Source organism: Scomber scombrus, chromosome 17, assembly GCF_963691925.1.
Source record: "Scomber scombrus chromosome 17, fScoSco1.1, whole genome shotgun sequence".
Classification (NCBI taxonomy): Eukaryota; Metazoa; Chordata; class Actinopteri; order Scombriformes; family Scombridae; genus Scomber; species Scomber scombrus.
The window spans coordinates 2,821,658-2,842,845 of NC_084986.1; the positions used below are offsets into that span (position 1 = coordinate 2,821,658).

Genomic DNA, 21,188 nt, shown 5'->3' on the forward strand with positions numbered 1-21,188 from the left:
ATATCACTGACATAATGATAATATAATAGTATAATAATGTAAGGGGGGGCCTTCTGTAAAAACCAGGTGGGGATTTCCGGTCCTCTGAAATGATGCCAACGCGGAAGTAACTTAAAACTGGATTCTATCAAAAGGCCACCAGGGGGCGACCGTTTTGGTGTCAAAAGGACTTCTGTCTCTATACAAGTCAATGGAGAATTCACCAACTTCTCACTTGATTTCTAACCTCAGTAAACGTTTTCAAAATGTGTTTATGGTCTCAATCGCTAGTTTAAAGCCTTCTTCAATGCAGTATGATGTTCATTTGGGACATTTTGGCCTCCCTGATTTTATATGTGACGATAAAGCAGGGTCTGCATTAGGGCGTGGCTACGTCGTGATTGACAGGTTGATTGGTTCACAGGTTCAGGAGGGCGCCTCATGCTCCTCCTGATGCCCATATAAGTAGAATCCATGTTTTTTTTTAACCCGGCATGCACCTGAAATGTTCAAGATGGCGCTGCTCAGATCCGATACTATTCTCTTCCAAGCAGCAGTCCACAAACCAATGGGTGACGTCACGGATGTTACATCCATTTTATATACAGTCTATGGTAAAAACATAGACTTCTCCTGCAGTCTCCACTCAGGATCTGCACAGTGAGGAATGGAGGACACTACTCACTTAGCCAATGTAACATGAATAGCCAAAATGTCAAAATGATCAGTGTCATGTCCATGTATCATACAATAAGTCCATATATAGACATGATGATGCTGATAATTAAGTCGATAGTTATTGTGACAGGCCTTTTCATTGCTCCTTATGAATTATGCGGCTGTTCAAAGTGTCTTAATTGCCACAATACAAATCAACTTGGATGTATATATATATATGTTTATTGTCCCACATGGAAAATATGGTTAAAATAGGGTGATGTGAATCCAAAACAATGAGAACTGGTTCATCCAACATTAATTAGGCTAATAAAAGGCCTGACAGTACGTATCAATGCCAGAGGTCTGGTGCTGATGGGCGTTATGAAGTTATTTAAGTCATAATTAAGAGGCACACAATCTTTTCATAGAGAGAGAGAGAGCAACTAGACAAGTCTAATAAAATAATATACTATAGTGTAGCATCCTCTCTGCAGGTTAAAGTAACTTCTTCCCTTTAAAAGGTAAACATGAAAGACAAGAAGGGCTTATCAAACTTCTTTTTTTTTTTTTAAAGAATAAGACACATTTAAAGGTGGTAAGAAGAATCTGTTACAGTTAAACACACAGATTAACGGTTTACTAAATTTCTTAGGGCTATACAATAACATCCATTCTCAGGAGAAAGAGAGAGAAAGAGAAACAGCCTCTAAACCCAGAAATGTATATATATATATATATATATAATATAATAATAATATTCTTATATATCCACACTGACACCTTGAAGTTTTCGAGTCGTATCTCCCGTCATGAGCTGCCTTCTCTCACCTGTTCGTCTCAGTTCCTCAAAGAAAACGAAGAGGTTTATAATCTTCGTCTTTGTCACATTTGTCGCGGCGGATCGAGCGTGGGCCAACGGACTGACCAACGCCACGCGGATGCTTAAAAATCGGCTGAAACCAGTCGATGTGTTTTAAAGTAAAGTGTTTTTTTTTTAAGTGTTCCTTTGTCGTTTTGCAGCCACGTGGTTTACCTCCATGACGACGACCGGCCGCTTCAGGTTCCACTGCTCGATTTGTCTTTGCCGCTCTTGCTGATCCACCTCCGATTCGCTGGAGGAGCTGCCGGTATTGCTGCTGCTACTGCTACTGTTGCTGCCTCCTCCTGCACCTCCTGCTCCTCCTCCTGCACCTCCTCCAGGACCAGCGAAAGCAAAGCAATCCTTCCGCCTCACACCAGCCTTCCCTCTCTCCCTCTTCTCTCTCCTGTTCCCCTCCTCCATCTCAACACTGCAGGTGACAATGTCACCACCGTCAACAACGTGATCTTCAGGTTTCTCCACCTCAGCCAGCTCCATCTCCAACGGGGCCTGCTCTGGTCCCGGCACCGCTTCCCTCCGGTCCATATCCACCCACAACGGCCCCGGCGGAGGCTCCAGAGGAGTGTATTGGAGTATCGGCTGCTGCTGGAGCTGGGAGTCCACCTGCGGAGCGAGGTTCTGGTGCTCTGGATGGTGGATCTGGGTGTGGTGATGGAGGTGATGCAGCGGCTGCAGAGGGTGCTGCATGGGTTGCAGCTGCATGGGCTGCTGCTGCTGCTGATGGTGGTGGTGCTGATGGTGGTGTTGGTGGTGTTGATGGTGTTGATGGTGGTGGTGGTGATGCTGCTGCTGCTGCTGGTGGTGATGATGATGCTGGAGGTGGTGGTGATGGTTGTACTGATTCATGATGGGATTGTCCATGTTGTGCATGAACTCCTTCGGCTGGTTTTTGAGGAACTTCTCAAATTTCTTGGAAGCTTTTTTGTTCGTCACAAACCAATCCTGCAGCACAACGAGAGAAAATACAAGAAATACAGTCAGAGGAAGTTAGAAGAGGAGGTTTGGAGGTGATGGTTTTATTAATTTATCATCTGCAATGAATCGTCGTAATCAAGATGCTGTGTTAAAGACATGCTGTGAACTATGTGATTACCTGTGAATGGACAGAGTTGATGTGGTATTTCACTCCACTCTCTGAGTTAAACTCTTTATTGCAGATCAGACATCTGTATTTTCCAGCCTCAAAGTCGCCCTGAAAATGAATCAGATGGAATTATAGAGACATTAAAAGCACTGCATCTGCACAGGGGTTAATGAAGATAATAAATATGATTTTACTCATCATTTATTAATTATTAACCTTTATTTTTTACCTCAAAAGACCATTGAGAAGGAATCCTAATTTACAACAGTGTCAAGAAACAACAACAACAACAATACAAAAATAATATTAGGTAGCTAAACAAAAGAGAATAAAATGATGAATGAATACAAGTAAACAGACAGGATTACGGTGAAGTTAAAAACATTTAAAACAATTAAAAGAAGGTCTGAATTAAGGATTTTTAGAAGCTGTAGTGGATGTAAAAAAAATCTAGTTTTAAGGCCTTATGCAGACTATTTAAAGGTGTATTGTAAGAGGACAATATTTTTGCTATTTCAGTTCTGACTAATGGAGTGTAGACCAATACCAATATTGTGTGACTTCAGGGTTAAAATACATTAAATATGAGGTGATATATGGTTAAATACATGAATTATCATCACAGTGTGTATTACTCTGATACCAGTTCCCAATAAGCAGAATTTATGCACATTCATACCACTTGCTGTTCATTATGGATTCGATAAAGAAAAGGAGAAATGTGACGAACCCTTGTGCAGAGACCCAGATGAGCTTTTAGTCCGGACACGCTGGTGTAAGTGGAGCCACAACCCTGAAGAACAGAGAAATGAAGTAAAACACAAAACACAGCAGAGAGACTGTTCTTTTAAAAGAGATTAAATCAGATTTTCTTTGGTTTAAAAGAAAATCTGAGTTAAAAAGACAACAGCAACAGAAATATCACCAACAGCCATAGACTGTATATAAGAAATGGACGTAACATCTGTGACGTCACCCATTGGTTTGTGGACTGCTGCTCAGAGGCCAATAGTATCGGATCTGAGCAGCGCCATCTTGAAAATTTCAGGTGCATGCTGGGAAAAATAAAACCACAGATTCTACTTATATGGGCATCAGGAGGAGCATGAGGCGCCCTCCTGAACCTGTGAACCAATCAACCTGTCAATCACCACGTAGCCACGCCCTAATGCATACCCTGCTTTATCGTCACATATAAAATCAGGGAGGCCAAAATGTCCCAAATGAACATCATACTGCATTGAAGAAGGCTTTAAACTAGAGATTGAGACCATAAACACATTTTGAAAACGTTTACTGAGGTTAGAAATCAAGTGAGAAGTTGGTGAATTCTCCATTGACTTGTATAGAGACGGAAGTCCTTTTGACACCAAAACGGTCGCCCCCTGGTGGCCTTTTGATAGAATGCAGTTTTAAGTTACTTCCGCGTTGGCCTCATTTCAGAGGACCGGAACTCCCCGCCTGACTATAATTCATTTGTCATACAATAGCACAAATACTAAGCATAATTACATAGTATATGCCATCATGCAGTATCTTCAAAGCAAAACAGCACAGAAAAAGCTGAAATCTGCGCCAATTATGTCTTCAGAGCGTGTTCTGATTAAAGTGATTAAAGTGAAATAATGAGTTTGGTTTTAAATGAAAGTTAACAGACAATATCAACAGAAATATCACCAACAATTAACTGTGTATGGAGGACCAAACCTGACTTATTTTGGACTAAATAAATAAATAAAATTAAAGATAAGCTGTTAAAACTGAAGCTGTGTCATATATTACTTTATTTTAATCAGATAACACTCTATAAAACATGAGTGTGGTGTTGTTTTGTTACCTGGTTGGGACAGTGAACTTTCCTCTGCAGCTTCACCTCATTCTTCCACTTCCTCAGCACTTCCTGGCTGAAGGCGGGAAGGCCTGGTCGGGCGTATTTTAACTGGGAAGAGACCAGTATCAGTTAGCAGAGCGTCAGTCAAAGTGTAAAAGCAAAGTTAAGCAGCATAGGTTTTTATTAATATACCGGTCGTGATATATAGTGGTATGATGATAACTGTGATATTAAGTTTAACCTTCGTGTCGTCCTCCCGGGTCAAATTGACCCCGTCTGTTTTGACTAATCCTTCTTTCCTCCCTCCGTCCTTCTCTCTTTCTTTCCTTCTTCTCTGTTTCCTCCCTTCCTTCCTCCATCGCCCTTTCTTCCTTCCTTCTGTCCTTCCTCCCTTCCTTCGTTCCCTCTTTCCTTCCTCCCTCCTTTCTTTCCTTCTTCCACCGTCCTTTCCTTCCTTCCACCTTTCCTTCTTTCTTTCTTCATCCCTCCTTTCCTTCTTTCTTTCTTTCTGTCTTTCTTCCTTCCTTCCTCCCTTCCCCCCTTACTTCCTTCTTCCTCCCTCCTTTCCTTCCTTCTTCCTGCCTTCCTTCCTCCTTTCCTTCCTCCTTCCCTGTCCTTCTTTCCTTCCTTCCTCCCTCCCTCTTTTCCTTTCTCCCTCCCTCCCTCCCTCCCTCCTACCTTCCTTCTACCTTCCTTCTTTCCTTCCTCATGTCCTTCCTTCTTCCTCCTTCCTTTCTTTCTGTCTTTCTCAGTCCTTCCTTCCTCATTTCCTTCTTTCTTCCTCCCTCCATTCTTTCCTTCTTCCACCCTCCTTTCCTTCCTTCTTCCTTCCTTCCACCTTTCCTTCTTTCTTTCTTCATCCCTCCTTTCCTTCTTTCTTTCTTTCTTTCTTTCTTTCTTCCTTCCTTCCTCCCTTCCCCCCTTACTTCCTTCTTCCTCCCTCCTTTCCTTCCTTCTTCCTCCTTTCCTTCCTCCTTCCCTGTCCTTCTTTCCTTCCTTCCTCCCTCCCTCTTTTCCTTTCTCCCTCCCTCCCTCCCTCCCTCCCTCCCTCCCAACCTCCCTCCCTCCCTCCTACCTTCCTTCTACCTTCCTTCTTTCCTTCCTCATGTCCTTCCTTCTTCCTCCTTCCTTTCTTTCTGTCTTTCTCAGTCCTTCCTTCCTCATTTCCTTCTTTCTTCCTGCCTTCTTTCCTTCAATTCCTTCTTTCCTCAGTCCTTCCTTCCTTCCTTCCTTTCCTTCCTCCCTCCCTCCCTCCTTTACTCCCTTCTTCCTCCCTCCTTTCCCTACTTCCTTCCTCCCTTCCTTCCTTGACTTGAGGACAACAGGAGGGTTAACACTATCTAATAAACTTATAAACTGCTCTCCTTTTACCTTTTTGTCGTCGGGCACCAGGTCTGACTGGAACTTCCTCTTGGGCCAGTCTTTGGGCAGGTCGTTGTTGGCGATCTCAGCCAGGTGGAAGTTGGCCACCTGCGCCGAGGCTCGCTGCACCCGTCCGCTGGCCGTCATCTCAGGTTTGACTTCGCTCTCAGCCTTCAGCGCCTCGTCTTCCTCGGTCTTCATCGGCATCTGAAGCGCAACAGGAAGTGAAGAAGAGAGGATGAACTTCTTTTCTAACTTGTCCCTGACTTACAAATAAGTGTTGGCAAGATGAAAAATTCATAAATATGTTAGAACTAGTTTTAAAAGCAGCATCAGGTTTGTTAAAATGTACATTTAGTATTTTTGTTGGTTTTATATCATTTTAAATGACATTTGCACCATTTTTTACCAAAAGTAAGACTGAATGCTCCTGAAAATGTCAAATGGTGTAACCACAAAAGAATGATACATATTACATATTTTATCCTCCTGGAGAGAGAGACAGAAAGAAAGAAAGAAAGAAAGAAAGAAAGAAAGAAAGAAAGAAAGAAGTTGGAGGATAAAAAGACAGAAAAAGGAAGGAAGAAAGAAAGAAAGACGTTGGAAAGAAAGAAAGAAAGAAAGAAAGGAGTTGGAGGATAAAAAGAAAGAAAAAGGAGGAAAGAAAGAAGTTGGAAAGAAAAGAAAGAAAAAGAAGGAAAGAAAGAAAAGGGAGGGAGGAAAGAAAGAAGTAACCACAACAGAATGATAAATAATATTTTTATCCACCTAGAGAGAAAGACAAAGAAAAGTGAGGAAGAAAGAAAGGTGTAGGAAAGAAAGAAAGACAAAGAAAAAGGAGGAAGAGAGGTAACCACAGTAGAAATATTACATATTTTATCACCTACAGTGTATTTAAGTGGACTTATACTAATAATGACTTCATTTAAAACATGTAAATGTTTCCTGATCTCCATGGTTACCAGATGAAATGTAATATGTAGAACACTTGTATTCCATTACCTTTATTTAATATAAAGTTATAATGTAAGATCATGCCAAACTAGTTGATATGGTGTTTTATTGACAATTTACTGTTTTTAAGCAAGTTGAATTATTTGGTACAAAGTTTTTATGGTTACACCACTTAGACATTTTTACCATAATCCTCTAATATATTCTCTCTAAATGGATTAAAAGCAGAAATTTGATGCTGGGTCCACAAAAAAAGGATGTGTGCAAGTTATTCATACGTTTATTTTCACATTTTAACCCTTTAAATTTAAACTAAACCACATGGACACAAAAAGGACTCACAGGCGCATGCTCTGATTTAAGGTGGTATTCCAGACCGGCTTTGGACTTGTATGTTTTCCCGCAGTGAGAACAGTTGAGCAGCATCTTCTCCAGCTCAGACTCCTCTTTACCGCACTTCTTCATGTGGTAAACGTATCCCATGATGCTGGTGAAGGCCGCGGTACAGCCCTGAAGAAAGAAAGGGGGAAAAGGAAACACATTTAACTACTGTATTAAAAGCTTCCTGTTGTCCTCGAGTCAAGGAAGGAAGGGAGGAAGAAGGAAGGATGGAAGGGAGGAAGAAGGAAGGATGGAAGGGAGGAAGAAGGAAGGAAAGGAGGGAGGAAGGAAGGGAGGATAGGAAAGAAGGAAGGGAGGAAGGAAAGGAGGAAAGAAGGGAGGAAGAAGGAAGGAAGGAAGGAAATGAGGAAGGAAGGGAGGAAAAAGGAAGGAAAGGAGGGGAGAAGGAAGGAATGAAGAAGGAAGGAAAGTAAAGAGGGAAGGAAGGGAGGAGGAAGGAAAGGAGGGATGAAGGGAGGACGAAGGAAATAAAGGAGGGAAGAAGGAAGGAAAGGAGGGAGGAAGGAAGGAAGGGAGGAAGGAAGGAAGGAAAGGAGGAAGAAGGAAGGAAGAAGGAAGGAAAGGAGGAAGAAGGAAGCAAGGAAGAAGGAAGGAAAGGAGGGAGGAAGGAAGGAAGGGAGGAAGGAAGGAAAGGAAGGAAGGAAGGAACAGTCAAAACAGACGGGTTAGGAAGGTAAATTCTCTTTTCTTAAATGAACAGAATAATCAAACTTTACCTCTTTGGAGCATTTTAATTTTCCGAGTCTCTTCAGGATTTTACGTAGTTTGTCTTTGATGGCGCGGTCGTCCAGGTCCTTGACGTCTTCTGCTGACGGCTGCGAATGTTTAAAAAAAATACAGGTTATCTGAGACGATGAAGACGATGAAGATGAGGAGGCTCAGAGGTGATGAAGAGTCTTACCAGGTGGCTGTGGTCGGCCATGATGTGATACTTCATCCCCGTTGAAGACTTGAGCTGTTTCCCACAGTGCTGACAGGTGAACGGTTGCTGCACAACACACATACATTATTATATTATTATATTATTATTATTATATAAGTCTGATTATTCTACATTATCTTTGTAAACGTTTTCTCTCAGAATATCTGATCAGTGCTCATTAAATATATCACTGTTTTACAGGAAGGTCAAACTCGTTAAAGGGCCACAAACTGCCTGATGTGGAGCGGATTATTAAAAAGATGGAAGGAAGGAAGGAAGGAAGGAAGGAAGGAAGGAAGGAAGGAGGGAAAAAGAAGGAAAGAAGGAAGGAAGGAAGGGAGGAGGTAAGGAAGGAACGATGGATGGACGGAAGGAGGGAAGGAATGATGAAGGAAGGAAGGAAGGAAGGAAGGAAGGAAGGAAGGAAGGAAGGAAGGAAGGAAGGAAGGAAGGAAGGAAGGAAGGATAGGAAGAAAGAAAGACAGACAGACAGACAGACAGACAGAAAGAAAGAAAGAAAGAACAGATGGAAGGAAGGAAGGAAAAGAAGACAGGAAGGAAAGATGGGGGAAAAAGGAAAGAAAGAAAGAAAGAAAGAAAGAAAGAAAGAAAGAAAGAAAGAAAGAAAGAAAGAAAGAAAGAAAGAAAGAAAGAAAAAACCGAAGCAAGGAAAAGAAGACAGGAAGGAAAGATGGCAGGAAGGTAGGAAGGAAGGAAATAAAGGAAGGAAGGAAGGAAGGAAGGAAGGAAAGGAAGACAGGAATAAAGGATGGAAAGTGAGCCGGATTAGACCCCTCAGCGGGCTGCTTCTGGCCCACGGGCCTCATGTTTGACTCCCCTGTTGTTTTGTTGTTCCACAGATTTAAAAATGTAATAATTCAGACTCACAAATGTCTCATAACTGCCACTTTAGTTAAGAGAGCTCTCCATATTCAGCCTGGGTAATGTTGTTAATCCAACATTTATAGATTATAGATTATACTGTAACGTTAATGACTCACCAGATTATAGATTATAACTGTAACATTAATGACTCACCAGTCTGCAGTTCTCCATGTGCTTCTTCAGTCCTTCTACTGTCTTCCTGCTCACACTTTTACATTTAGGACATGTGACTCTTCCTTTAGCCACAATCTGCAGCTGCCAGCGCTCCTCTTGACTTCCTGCAGGACGGTTTTATAAATTCAGATACAGCATTTCAGTTCACAGCTTTCAAAAAACTACATTCAAATGTCTTCAAGTAAAATTTAGATATAAAAATTCAAATCTAGAAGAATCAGTGTTGAAATTAATGTGGACTCCTCTTTGACAATGGCTTTAATCTTCAATTTAACCTTCATGTCGTCATCACGGGTCAAATTGACCCCGTCTGTTTTGACTGTTCCTTCTTTCCTCCCTTCCTTCCTTCCTCCTTCTCTCTTTACTCCCTTTCTTCCTTCCTTCTGTCCTTTCTCCCTCCTTCCTTCTTTCCTTCCCTCCTTCTTTCCTTTCTTCCTTCCTTTCTCCCTTCCTCTTTCCTTTTTTCCTCCCTCCGTCCTACCTTCCTTCCTTCCTTCTTTCCTTCCTCCCTCCATTCCTTCCTTCTTTCCTTTCATCCTCCCTACCTCTTTTCCTTTCTCCCTCCCTCCCTCCTTCATCTTTCCTTCCTTCCTTCCTTTCTCCCTTCCTCTTTCCTTTTTTCCTCCCTCCGTCCCACCTTCCTTCCTTCCTTCTTTCCTTCCTCCCTCCATTCCTTCCTTCTTTCCTTTCATCCTCCCTACCTCTTTTCCTTTCTCCCTCCCTCCCTCCTTCATCTTTCCTTCCTTCCCTCCTTTTCTTCCTTCCTTCCTTTCCTTCCTTCCTCCCTCCTTTCCTTCCTTCCTCCTCCCTTCCTCCCTTGACTCGAGGACAACAGGAGGATTAATGCAATTTCAAACCTCTCAACTGAATTCAGATGTTTTAAAAATCTTGATAGAAAAAATTTGAGTCTAATAAAAAATATTCTGGTTGCTTAAATTGGCTTCGTGAAATTCAGACACTGACATTGAAGATATAAAATTCAGATCTGAACATGTGTGATGCAACGTTCAGCAGGTTATTCTGTAATTAAACTCCATGCAGCTGCTCCTCTGTTCATCATCGCTCACCTGGAGGATAAGTAATCGGCTCCTTCTTGGAGGAGATGACGGCTGGTTTCTGCTCCGCGCTGGGCTGAGACGTAGAAGCCTCAGGATTGTTCTGGGCTCCTCCGCCGACTGCGTCTGAACCTGAAGAAGTTATTCATTTTATTAAAGTTCAAAATGTATTTTTCTTGTGTCTTGTTTCCCTGAATGCTTTGATAGTGAATGTAAAAAATACTCCTAAGTAAAAGTATTATGAGTGATGTAGTATGCAGTATTACAGTAAAAGTACTGCAGTATTATGAGTGATGTAGTATGCAGTATTACAGTAAAAGTACTGCAGTATTATGAGCGATGTAGTATGCAGTATTACAGTAAAAGTACTGCAGTATTATGAGCGATGTAGTATGCAGTATTACAGTAAAAGTACTGCAGTATTATGAGCGATGTAGTATGCAGTATTACAGTAAAAGTACTGCAGTATTATGAGCGATGTAGTATGCAGTATTACAGTAAAAGTACTGCAGTATTATGAGTGATGTAGTATGCAGTATTACAGTAAAAGTACTGCAGTATTATGAGTGATGTAGTATGCAGTATTACAGTAAAAGTACTGCAGTATTATGAGTTATGTAGTATGCAGTATTACAGTAAAAGTACTGCAGTATTATGAGTTATGTAGTATGTAGTATTACAGTTAAAGTACTGCAGTATTATGAGTGGTGTAGTATTACAGTAGTATTTATTCAGAGATGAACTCACAGGACTCTCGGGCTTCTGGAGGTTGAGGGAAGTTATTAACAGCTGAGCTTCTCTCCATCTCTGCTCTCTGGACTTTCTTCATGTTGTATTCTTCAAAATAAATCAGTGTTACCACAAATATATACACAACTCAACATTTACATCAAGTTTTTAAGGAAGGAAGGACAGATGGAGGGAAGAGAGGAAGGAAGGAAGGAAGGGAGGAAGGATAGAAGGAAGGAAGGAAGAGAGGAAGGAAGGAAGGAAGGAAGGAAGGATAGAAGGAAGGAAGGAAGGAAGGAAGAGAGGAAGGAAGGAAGGAAGGGAGGAAGGATAGAAGGAAGGAAGGAAGGAAGGAAGGAAAGAAGAAAGGAAGGAAGGAAAGAAGGAAGGAAGGAAGGAAGGAAGGAAGGAAGGAAGGAAGGACAGAAAGACGGAAGGAAGGGAGGAAGGGAGGAAGGAAGGAGGGAAGGAAAGAAGGAAGGACGGAGGGACAGATGGAAAGAAGGAAAAGAACACAGGAAGGAAAGTGGGCCCACATTTGTTTGAAAGGTGCTTCATAAATAAAGTTTGATTGATTGATAAAGAAGTCCTAAACAATGACAGTGTAATTATGGTTGCTATAGTTACCGGGTCTCCAGACGTTTCCTCTGTCTCTGCTCGTGTTGCTCCAGCTCTGCTCTTGACTTCGATTCGTCCCCCACGTCTGATCTGCTGCCGGGCCTCTGTCTCTCCCCGGATCCCTGCCGGCGTTCCAGGCCTGATCCTGGCCCCGGTCCCTGCCGGCCGCCCAGGCCTGCTCGGGCCCTCTGTCCCGACCCGACATCCAGGCCTGGTCCGGCCCCATCTGAGCTCTGTCCCTGCCTGGGATCCAGGTCTGGTCCTGACTGGAGTGTCCCGCTCTGTCTCTGCCGGAGCTCCAGACCTGCTCCTGGGGCCGATCCCTGCCGGGGGCCCAGGCGTCGCTGGGGGCCCGGTCCCTGCCGGGGGTCCAGCTCTGGTCCTGGTCCCTGCTGGCGTCGGGGCCCTGGGGCCACGATTCCTTCGCCACCATTCGGGGGGGCAGTCTGGCAGAGGGCGGGGCCATGGAGCCTGGATCCGCCCCATTGGCCAGGCTGCCTGATGACATCACAGAGCAGCTGGTGGTCGGGTATTCCACTGTTGCTATGGAAACGCTCTGAAGGTCCTCGAACCTGAAAAACACAAAATTATACAAAATTTATATTAAAGAGTTTTTCAGATAATTTATTACATCATCACTTTTCTTCAGTATCTGACATTATGAATAAGATGATTAATACATTTAATTATACAACTAAACTATAAACTATATAAATATTAACTATTTATAGTAAAGCACACAACTGGAACTAAGCTTATTATTTCTATAAATGTTATATTTATAATGTTATGGTGTCAGTGAGTCTGCTGCCTGTAAGTCAAAGTTCAGAGCTTCAATCTGCTCTAAACACTTTATTTACAAAGTGACTTCCTCTTTATGATGATGTCAGATATTTTAATATAAATAGTTTTTTTTTTTTAAAGCTGTAAAATCATGCAAATATATTCCAGTAAAGCTCCAGAATATAAATATACAAATGGAAATATGCAGGATACGTCTGCTTTAAATAGATTCTACATTAAAACAGATCAATATGAGGTTCAGTTTAATGTTTGCATGTTTTTATTTATGGTCTTTATTCTGTGAAGCACTTTGTGATTTATTATTTGCCATATTAACCTTCCTGTTGTCCTCGAAGGAGGGGGGAAGGGAGGAAGAAGGAAGGAAAGGAGGGAGGGAGGAAGAAGGAAGGAAAGGAGGGAGGAAGGGAGGGAGGAAGAAGGAAGAAAAGGAGGGAGGGAGGAAGAAGGAAGGAAAGGAGGGAGGAAGGGAGGGAGGAAGAAGGAAGGAAAGGAGGGAGGGAGGAAGAAGGAAGGAAAGGAGGGAGGAAGGAAGATGGAAGGAAAGGAAGGAGGGAATAAGGAAGAAGGAAGGAAAGGAGGGAGGAAGGAAGACGGAAGGAAAGGAGGGAGGAAAGGAAAGAAGGGAGGAAGGAAGGTAGGAGGGAGGGAGAAAGGAAAAGAGGAAAGGAGGAGGGAGAAAGGAAAAGAGGAAAGGAGGAAGGAAGGAAAGAAGGAGGGAGGGAGGAAAGAAGGAAGGGAGGAAAGAAGGAAGGGAGGAGAGAGAGAGGAAGGAAAGAAAGAGAGAAGGAGGGAGGGAGGAAGGACAGACTGAAGGATGTAAGGGAGGAAAGAAGGAAGGGAGGAGAGAGAGAGGAAGGAAAGAAAGAGAGAAGGAGGGAGGGAGGAAGGACAGACAGAAGAATGTAAGGGAGGAAAGAAGGAACAGTGAAAACAGACGAGGTCAGTTTGACCCGGGAGGACGACAGGAAGGTTAAAGAGAAAGAAAACAACTAACAGTCATTAAGCTTCAGATGATAATGAGTCTGTGTTTTACTGGTTTGAAGACAGAGAAGAGGAAGAGGAGAGGAAGAGGAGAGGAAGAGGAGAGGATAGAGGAAGAGGAGAGGAAAGCAGATAGAGGAAAAGGAGAGGAAAGCAGATAGAGGAAGAGGAGAGGAAGAGGAGAGGAAAGCAGATAGAGGAAGAGGAGAGGAAGAGGAGAGGAAAGCAGATAGAGGAAGAGGAGAGGAAAGCAGATAGAGGAAGAGGAGAGGAAAGCAGATAGAGGAAGAGGAGAGGAAGAGGAGAGGAAGAGGAGAGGAAAGCAGATAGAGGAGGAGGAGAGGAAAGCAGATAGAGGAAGAGGAGAGGAAGAGGAGAGGAAAGCAGATAGAGGAGGAGGAGAGGAAAGCAGATAGAGGAAGAGGAGAGGAAAGCAGATAGAGGAAGAGGAGAGGAAGAGGAGAGGAAGAGGAGAGGAAAGCAGATAGAGGAGGAGGAGAGGAAAGCAGATAGAGGAAGAGGAGAGGAAAGCAGATAGAGGAAGAGGAGAGGAAAGCACATAGAGGAAGAGGAGAGGAAAGCAGATAGAGGAAGAGGAGAGGAAAGCAGATAGAGGAAGAGGAGAGGAAAGCAGATAGAGGAAGAGGAGAGGAAAGCAGATAGAGGAAGAGGAGAGGAAGAGGAGAGGAAGAGGAGAGGAAAGCAGATAGAGGAGGAGGAGAGGAAAGCAGATAGAGGAAGAGGAGAGGAAAGCAGATAGAGGAAGAGGAGAGGAAAGCAGATAGAGGAAGAGGAGAGGAAAGCAGATAGAGGAAGAGGAGAGGAAAGCAGATAGAGGAGGAGGAGAGGAAAGCAGATAGAGGAAGAGGAGAGGAAAGCAGATAGAGGAAGAGGAGAGGAAAGCAGATAGAGGAAGAGGAGAGGAAAGCAGATAGAGGAAGAGGAGAGGAAAGCAGATAGAGGAAGAGGAGAGGAAAGCAGATAGAGGAAGGTACAAAGCCTCTTTATGCTTTAATAATAACACATTAATCTGTGACTCCTGTCTAATATTCACTAGGAACAATATGTTTGTTATGAGCTTCCTTTATATTATAATCTTATTTTTATACTCAGCCAAAAAGCTTCCTCACACAGTTTAAGGGTTGATATGAAACAGAAGATTTATCACCTTTCATCTCTGAGAAGATTCACACATGATAGTTTAAAGCAGCAAACGTCTAGTACAGTAGTAGTCTATGTACATTTATATCTCAAATCATTATTTTAATATGTAGTTCCTCTTTAAAATACAGCTTGTGTGCAACCTGACTGACTTTTTACTAACTTAAACTAGTTATAAAAGATATAAAAGCAGCTTTAAATGTAATAAGTTGCTTCTTCCTCCCTTCCTCTTTTCCTTTCTCCCTCCCTCCCTCCTACCTTCCTTCCTTATTTCCTCCATCCTTCCATCCTTCCTCCCTTCCTTTCATCACTTCCTTCCTCCCTTCCTTCACTCCTTCCTTCCTTCCTTCCTCCCTCCTTTCCTTCCTTCTTCTTTCCTCTTAACCTTTCTCCCTCCCTTCCTATTTTCCTTTCTCCCTCCTACCTTCCTTCCTTATTTCCTCCATCCTTCTTCCCTTCCTTCCTCCCTTCCTTCCTCCCTCCCCTCCTTCCTTTGTTCCTTCCTTCCTCCCTCCTTTCCTTCCTTCCTCTTTTCCTTTCTCCCTCCCTCCCTTCCTTCTCCCTCCCTCCTACCTTCCTACCTTCCTTATTTCCTCCATCCTTCCATCCTTCCTCCCTTACTTCCCTCCTTCCTTCGTTCCTTCTTTCCTCACTCCTTTCCTTCCTTCTTCCTTCCTTCCTTCCTCCCTCCTTTCCTTCTTCCTCCCTTCCTTTCTCCCTCCCTCCCTCCTACCTTCCTTCCTTATTTCCTCCATCCTTTCCTTCTTCCTCCCTTCCTTTCTCCCTCCCTCCCTCCTACCTTCCTTCCTTATTTCCTCCATCCTTCCATCCTTCCTTTCCTCCCTTCCTTCCCTCCTTCCTTCATTCCTTCCTTCTTCCTCCCTTCCTTCCTCCTTTCCTCCCTTAACTTGAGGACAACAGGAGGGTTAAAGTGTGTCTTAAATAGTGTGTAATGTGTGTAGTTGTGATATAATTATAATCACACATGATTCATGCAGTTTAAAGACCTTAAACTCAGCTCTGTCCAGATGTTTGAGATGTTTGAGAAGTTTGAGATGTTTGAGATGTGTTTTGTGTCTCTTACCTTTTTCTACCGTAAGTTCTTTTCATCTTTACAGCTTGTTGTTGTTGAGACTCGTCATTCTAAAACATTCAAGTACACAACTATTGAAGCAGAGATCCGACGGTGTGCGTGAAGTTTAAACAGATGTTTGAGGGTTAGAGAAAAAAAACACACTTGGAGAACAACGTTTAAATGTTTCTGATTGGATAGATTTGTTAGATTTAAACCTCATGAAGTCATAAAGTCATAAAGTCATAAAGTCATAAAGTCATAAAGTCATAAAGTCTCACCTTATTGTATCTTTCTGGTAATCGCTGAACAACTGTTGGAGAAACAAACACGAGAGGTAACAATTCATTCATAAATATCACTTATATTTATAATAATATACTGTAATACTGCAGTACTTTTACTGTAATACTGCATACTACATCACTCATAATACTGCAGTACTTTTACTGTAATACTGCATACTACATCGCTCATAATACTGCAGTACTTTTACTGTAATACTGCATACTACATCACTCATAATACTGCAGTACTTTTACTGTAATACTGCATACTACATCACTCATAATACTGCAGTACTTTTACCGTAATACTGCATACTACATCGCTCATAATACTGCAGTACTATTACTGTAATACTGCATACTACATCACTCATAATACTGCAGTACTTTTACCGTAATACTGCATACTACATCACTCATAATACTGCAGTACTTTTACTGTAATACTGCATACTACATCGCTCATAATACTGCAGTACTATTACTGTAATACTGCATACTACATCGCTCATAATACTGCAGTACTTTTACCGTAATACTGCATACTACATCGCTCATAATACTGCAGTACTATTACTGTAATACTGCATACTACATCACTCATAATACTGCAGTACTTTTACCGTAATACTGCATACTACATCACTCATAATACTGCAGTACTTTTACTGTAATACTGCATACTACATCGCTCATAATACTGCAGTACTATTACTGTAATACTGCATACTACATCACTCATAATACTGCAGTACTTTTACTGTAATACTGCATACTACATCACTCATAATACTGCAGTACTTTTACTGTAATACTGCATACTACATCGCTCATAATACTGCAGTACTATTACTGTAATACTGCATACTACATCGCTCATAATACTGCAGTACTTTTACCGTAATACTGCATACTACATCGCTCATAATACTGCAGTACTATTACTGTAATACTGCATACTACATCACTCATAATACTGCAGTACTTTTACCGTAATACTGCATACTACATCACTCATAATACTGCAGTACTTTTACTGTAATACTGCATACTACATCGCTCATAATACTGCAGTACTATTACTGTAATACTGCATACTACATCACTCATAATACTGCAGTACTTTTACTGTAATACTGCATACTACATCGCTCATAATACTGCAGTACTATTACTGTAATACTGCATACTACATCACTCATAATACTGCAGTACTTTTACTGTAATACTGCATACTACATCACTCATTATACTGCAGTACTTTTACTGTAATACTGCATACTACATCACTCATAATACTGCACTACTTTTACTGCAGTAGCATTTTTTCAAGCAGGACTTTTACATAATTATGAATAATGTGTTTTTTTAATTTACCGGGACATGGCACTCCTCTTTTTGGTTGAGACTGAACCGACTTTCTCTTTCTTGGCACACACAAAGGCGACATCTCCCCTCCGATATTAGCAGGATCCATTCTAGGGTTACCAACACTTTATAAGGATTAGACCTAAAAAAAAAATAAAACAAAGAAGATGTAAAAGTTATTAAAAACATCTCACGGTTTTATTCTGGGTCAGTTTAATATGCTCTATATTTTTATGTGTCCTGGTTTTATCATTTCTGTTTGAAACTAGGTGATAAAGAATGAAGATGCAACTAATAAATATCTTTTAATCTGCTCATTTTAACCCTCTGGTTGTCCTCGAGTCAAGGAAGGAAGGATGGAAGGGATGAAGAAGGAAGGAAAGGAGGGAGGAAGGGAGGAAAAAGGAAGGAAAGGAGGGAGGAAGGAAGGAAGGAAGGCAGGAAAGAAAAGAGGGAAGGGAGGAAGCAAGGAAGGAAGGGAGGAAGGAAGGAAAGAGGAAGGAAAAGGGAAGGAAAGGAGGGAGGAAGAAAAGGAGGGAGGAAGGAAGGCAGGAAAGAAAAGAAGGAAGGGAGGAAGGGAGGGAGGAAGGAAAGGAGGGAGGAAAGGAAGGCAGGAAAGAAAAGAAGGAAGGGAGGAAGGGAGGGAAGAAGGAAAGGAGGGAGGAAGGAAGGCAGGAAAGAAAAGAAGGAAGGGAGGAAGGGAGGGAGGAAGGAAAGGAGGGAGGAAGGAAGGCAGGAAAGAAAAGAAGGAAGGGCGGACGGAAGGAAGGACGGAGGAAAGAAGGAAGGAAGGAAGGTAAGAAAGAAGGAAGGAGGGAGAAAGGAAAAGAGGAAGGGAGGACGGGAGGAAGGAAGGACAGAGGAAAGAAGGAAGGGAGGATGAAAGAAAGAGAGAAGGAGAAAGGGAAGAAGGACAGACGGAAGGAAAGAAGGAACAGTTAAAACAGACGGGGTCAGTTTGACCCGGGAGGACGACATGAAGGTTTAACTAAAACATAACTTCCTACTTCACTACAACACTTTGTTAAAGATGAAACCAAAAAGCAGAGCTGCTCTAACACTGATGTTTCACTATTAATAATCTAATGATGTCATAATAATAATATATCAGTCAGAGGACCAAACCACTACTTTACTGTAATACTGCATACTACATCACTATAATACTGCAGTACTTTACTGTAATACTGCATACTACATCACTCATAATACTGCAGTACTTTTACTGTAATACTGCATACTACATCACTCATAATACTGCAGTACTTTTACTGTAATACTGCATACTACATCACTATAATACTGCAGTACTTTTACTGTAATACTGCATACTACATCACTCATAATACTGCAGTACTTTTACTGTAATACTGCATACTACATCACTATAATACTGCAGTACTTTTACTGTAATACTGCATACTACATCACTCATAATACTGCAGTACTTTTACTGTAACACTGCATACTACATCACTCATAATACTGCAGTACTTTTACTGTAATACTGCATACTACATCACTCATAATACTGCAGTACTTTTACTGTAATACTGCATACTACATCACTCATAATACTGCAGTACTTTTACTGTAACACTGCATACTACATCACTCATAATACTGCAGTACTTTTACTGTAATACTGCATACTACATCACTCATAATACTGCAGTACTTTACTGTAATACTGCATACTACATCACTCATAATACTGCAGTACTTTTACTGTAATACTGCATACTACATCACTCATAATACTGCAGTACTTTTACTGTAATACTGCATACTACATCACTCATAATACTGCAGTACTATTACTGTAATACTGCATACTACATCACTCATAATACTGCAGTACTATTACTGTAATACTGCATACTACATTGCTCATAATACTGCAGTACTTTTACTGTAATACTGCATACTACATCACTCATAATACTGCAGTACTATTACTGTAATACTGCATACTACATCACTCATAATACTGCAGTACTTTTACTGCAGTAGCATTTTCAAGCAGGACTTTTACTTGTAATTGAGTATTTTTTTTACATTCCTTTATTGGTACTTAAAGTCTATCTCCTCTCAAAAATAATGAATGTTTTCTCTGAGCTCATTAAAAACCTGATTTTAAGGGAACAGGCCTACGAGCATGAATTATGACGTCACAAATAGCCTGGAGCCAATCCTGGATCAATATTCAACTTAAACACAGTGTGATATGAAAACTTTAAGCTTAACTTTTAAGCACAAACACTGATAATAAACATTGCAGTAAAGTAGTAAAACTTCTCAAATAAAATATATTTACATATGCATAGAGTCTAGGATGTTTAATGATGGAGGAGTAAGGATTAGAACATTAGATTACACTTATTTTAGTAGATAAAAACACATCAGATACATTTTATTGTTCCAAACTGAGTCTTTTTATATGTTTTTATACCTATTTTTATTAAAGGATGTGAATATTTCTTCCATCTCTGTAAATTTAGTGTTTGAAGTGCCTAAAAACATATGTACATATTAAATATTTAGAGTTTCATGTAAATAAAAAGAAGACGAGCATGATGTGTTTACGGTCAGTCGGATTTCTCAGCACCGTGCCTGTGACATGTGAAGGGAGCCAGCCTGAAGGCCACTGAGCGATAAGCAGCTACACACACACACCGTCTGTTTACATTACAATCAGCTGTTTATCTGTATTTATATTTTTTATTGTCATATAAGTCAACCTCAACAGCAGCCTCTCCAACACGTACACTTCAAAACCGCCACCATCATTGTGTACATGGATTAAAAAAACCGATAAGGACCAATTTCTCCTTTTCAAGGCGACGTGCAGGAAAACACATCCGAATAAAAGGAAAGAAAATGGTCATACCCTGATAAATAAAAAAGGTTTTCTTTAGATAAGGAGACGCTTTAACCTCTCCTCTCTTCCCCTTTTTTATTGTTCTCTACCGGAGGAGGAAATGCAATCCTTACCATTACCGTCCTGCAGCTCCCTCGCTTAGCCTCCATCATGTCTCCGAGCCCCGGCCTCCTCCGTCTCCTCTCCCCCGGCAGAGGCACCTCCAGGACGGGCAGACAAAGGGAAGGCCGCCCCCTATCCTTCTCCGGTCCCTGGCTACTGGAGCAAGCTTTGGGGACGCGAACCTAAGCTTGGACAGCGTCTGAATGTGAAGCAGTGTCCGCACACACCGGCATTACTGCAGCTCGCTCTGTCTGTGTGCGTGTTTTGCGTGATCTACAGCGGAACGCCCTCCTGCGGGAGAACAAACGCACACCCGCATATGCTGCTGCGTTCACGGACAGGCGGAAATATGGTTTCTCTTGTGTTTTTATAGAGCAGGGGTGGCAAACATGAGGCCCGCGGGCCAGGACCGGCCTGCAGAGGGGTCCAATTTCCTTCCTGTGTTTTTTTCCTTCCTTCCAGCTGTCGTTTGTTCCTTTGTTCCTTTATTCCTTATTTAACTTCCTTCCCTCCTTTCTTCCCTCTTTCCTTTCTTTGTTCCTTCTTTCCTTCCTTCCTTCCTCCCTCGCTTCCCTCCATCTGTCCTTCCTTCCTTCCCTACTTCCTTCTTTCCTGTCTTTGTTCCTTCTTTCCTTCCTTCCAACTGTCCTCCCTTCCTTCCTTCATTCCTTACTCACTTCCCTCCATCTGTCCTTCCTTCCTTCCTCCCTCCTTTCCTTCCCTCCATCTGTCCTCCCTTCCTTCTTTCCTTCCTCCCTTCTTTCCTTTCTTTGTTCCTTCTTTCCTTCCTTCCAACTGTCCTCCCTTCCTTACTTCATTCCTCACTCACTTCCCTCCATCTGTCCTTCCTTCCTTCTTTCCTTCTTTCCTTTCTTTGTTCCTTCTGTCCTTCCTCCCTTCCTTCCCTCCATCTGTCCTCCCTTCCTTCTTTCCTTTCTTTGTTCCTTCTTTCCTTCCTTCCATTTGTCTTCCCCTCCTTCCTTCCTTCCTTCCTCCC

At 41.9% G+C, this 21,188-nt stretch overlaps 1 protein-coding gene across 1 annotated transcript; it reads right to left on the bottom strand.

Annotated features, from left to right (window-relative positions):
• Positions 1-1,327: 1,327 nt before the first annotated feature.
• znf512 (zinc finger protein 512) lies at positions 1,328-20,497 on the bottom strand. The gene is made up of 16 exons (XM_062437335.1): positions 20,203-20,497; positions 17,218-17,350; positions 15,835-15,866; positions 15,566-15,624; positions 11,545-12,107; positions 10,936-11,025; positions 10,201-10,320; positions 9,113-9,237; positions 8,054-8,140; positions 7,869-7,967; positions 7,093-7,260; positions 5,806-6,003; positions 4,441-4,542; positions 3,334-3,396; positions 2,613-2,711; positions 1,328-2,461 (listed from the first exon to the last, which is right to left on the bottom strand). Exons 2-16 carry the CDS (start codon positions 17,315-17,317, stop codon positions 1,634-1,636), a joined length of 2,733 nt encoding a protein of 910 aa, XP_062293319.1. The 5' UTR covers positions 17,318-17,350; positions 20,203-20,497; the 3' UTR covers positions 1,328-1,633.
• Positions 20,498-21,188: the final 691 nt, after the last annotated feature.

What these genes read in the sequence shown, in the direction of transcription:
- znf512 (XM_062437335.1), bottom strand. Translation starts at nt 17,317, where the DNA reads ATGGATCCTGCTAATATCGGAGGGGAGATGTCGCCTTTGTGTGTGCCA. An exon ending in TACCAGAAAGATACAATAAG is followed by an intron (nt 15,625 to 15,834) that starts GTGAGACTTTAT and finishes TGAATGTTTTAG; the next exon opens with AATGACGAGTCTCAACAACA. An exon ending in TGGTGCCCGACGACAAAAAG is followed by an intron (nt 4,543 to 5,805) that starts GTAAAAGGAGAG and finishes GTCTCTTCCCAG; the next exon opens with TTAAAATACGCCCGACCAGG.